Below are 2500 nucleotides of genomic sequence, written 5' to 3'. Positions count from 1 at the left end.
GAGCTGGAAGCTGTCAGGGCAAAGTACGCCTTGCGTAAAGCGTCTTTTAAACGCGTCACGTTTAATGGGATGATCAGAGAATCGGCCAAATCTATTAACATGCCTCCCATAAGTAAAGTCATAGAGCGGTGAATTTCAAACTTTGGATCAGCAAACTTTTCAATCCAGTAGAAAGTATCTTCTTGTGTATGGTAGGTGGGATACAGTTCAAAGTCACCTTCTTTAGTATAGTTATAAAAATAGCTAAAATCAGCTGATGGAATACCATTCGTGAAATAAAACGGAATGAAATCACTTAAATATCGGAAATTCCGAAGTTGTGGGTAACCAGGGATTGAAGAAGCTGGACCACGGCTCATCATAACATCGAACATGGATTCGTTCCTTCCTTCATCAACTGGCACTTTCACTTGTCTTATCCATTTGTAAATAAGGTCCATAAGAAGTGGGCTGGTTTGTGCCAGGAGTGTATGACTGCCTTGCACAGGAACATCGGTGTTCAAATAGGCAACGCCACGTTCCTTGAAGATATAAGAATTTTCTTCCAACCACTCAACGGAACCCATGAGGCCAAATTCCTCAGCTCCAAAGCTGCAAAATTTTATAGTTCTCCGAGGCCTCCAACCCTGCTTGACTAATTTCATTAGGACTCTGCTTGTCTCCAGTAGTAAAGATGTCCCTGTCGATGCATCTGCGGCTCCATAGACCCAAGCATCGCGGTGATTTCCAAAGAATACGTAACGGTCAGGCTCTTCCCTTCCAGTAATCGTTGCAATAACATTGTAGATCGTTTTACGAGCAAGTTGATTATTGATGCTGAGCTTAATTGTCCAGTTATTTTTGGTATAGTTTTGATCACATCGGAATGTCGAGGGAAGATCTCTTCGCCACTTAAACGGCACCGCATCTCCTACAAAAGTAAGCATGGAATTAATATGTGGTCTTGCCAGTAATAAAAATTCAAGCGTGCTACAAAAGTTCATGTAAGGTTGATCCGGCCTCCCTCTTCAGTATTCCAAGGGCAACTGCTATTCAATATGGTACATTTGTCAATTTTTCTTTTGGGATAACTTCCTCCTCACAATTCCTTCAGCTTTAACTGTATTACTCTTAGCCATTTCTTCAATGTCAACAATTATAGCCGAAATGTGAGATCAGGGTGATTTACGTCTTGAATTTTTAGTCGGGCCTCAACATTAAATCTTGCATCGTTTCTAGCTTGGGCCTTCCACAAACTTTCTAATTTCTCGTGTTACTTCAGTCCAAGATGGATTTTGGCCCCAAGAATGTCACGCAATTAGGTATGACCTATTGGGGTTCTCTATAACAAATTTCGCCTTTTTAGAAGTCCTCTTTAAGTGTCAAACCAGCTTAAGTGCGTTTTCATTTTTTAGCGACCTCTAAAAATTTGAGGCCCGTTTAAACGGTGTTAACGTTTGCTTCAACATGCATTCAAAACATTGCTGAACTAAATGTTCGGTGCTTTTGAACAGGTCGTCCAACATTGTTAAAACCGTTTGAAATCGGTTTAAACTTTCATTCAGCATCGCATCGATTCAACTTTTTCTTTGTTCTCGAAAATGTTGAATGGTCTTGAAGCAGTTTGAACACCCTGTTCAACAATTGTAGAACATACGCACGCTCACATTAGACCGCAAAGGTCAATATGGCCTAGTTTAGCTGAACGAGAGACTGGTTTCTAGTTATTAGTTCCTCGCAAGCAAATTTCGCGAAAGTGTTGGTTCTTTTATCGACGCAATGTTAGGACCGTTTAAACGACCGCCGCTCAACTGTGTCTTTGCGTCCAACATTTGCCCAAAATCCATTCAACTTTTGTTGTTGCATTACAAAGCAGTTGTGGCATCACCGCCGAGGACGATTCGTGTCTCTCTCCAGGTTATCCGAGGGACAAACGAGGGACAAACGAGATCGAGGTTTTCAAGCCCTTTACGAGCGCCAAAATTCCCTTTATATCTCAAGAACGGAGAGCTTCATTACCATTTTGCTTTCTTGAAAACATGTCAAGAGACCAGCTTTCCAAAACAAGCGAGCAATTCATTTTAGCAAAGAAATAGTTGAGGTTAGGCGCACTTTTCTCTTTGAAGGCAGTTAGCCATCTAAACCCACTTATAATTATCAAAGATGTTTGTATATGTAGGAATCCATGCTGTCCAATTTAAAAATAATTGAGAGACAAAACTTCAGGGGACTGCCAAAATATGACGAGGCCGTAGGCCGGAGGTAATGATATGGTGGCAACCTCTTGATTCAAGACTGGGTTAAGTCCGCCATTATCTTATCAAAACAAGGAGCGCATGGTAAAAGGCAAGAAAACAACAGAATACAATGAGGTAATTATGATATTAAAACATTTTAACATTACCGTCTATTCGTTGAAAAAGCATACGGGCAGTTCCGTATGATATTGGTTGAATGAGTATAGGTAGAGAGTCTTTTGCATCGTTGAATGTGATCCGGCGAATTCCATCAACAGAGGGCA

At 41.0% G+C, this 2500-nt stretch overlaps 1 protein-coding gene across 1 annotated transcript in view; it reads right to left on the bottom strand.

The window, feature by feature from the left end:
* Positions 1 to 2500, bottom strand: part of LOC138037292 (putative N-acetylated-alpha-linked acidic dipeptidase) — a 23894-nt gene that overhangs the window by 2251 nt on the left and 19143 nt on the right. Inside the window, exons 4-5 of the mRNA XM_068883253.1 lie at positions 2384 to 2500; positions 1 to 910 (exon numbers count right to left, since the gene is read on the bottom strand). The exon at positions 1 to 910 is cut by the window's left edge and continues 2251 nt beyond it; the exon at positions 2384 to 2500 is cut by the window's right edge and continues 178 nt beyond it. Coding sequence (XP_068739354.1) covers positions 1 to 910; positions 2384 to 2500 — 1027 coding nt within the window. The remainder of the gene's footprint in view (positions 911 to 2383) is intronic.

Source organism: Montipora capricornis, chromosome 1, assembly GCF_036669925.1.
Source record: "Montipora capricornis isolate CH-2021 chromosome 1, ASM3666992v2, whole genome shotgun sequence".
Lineage (NCBI taxonomy): Eukaryota > Metazoa > Cnidaria > Anthozoa > Scleractinia > Acroporidae > Montipora > Montipora capricornis.
Note: the sequence above shows the minus strand (reverse complement) of the source record. Positions and strands in the feature narration are given on the sequence as shown.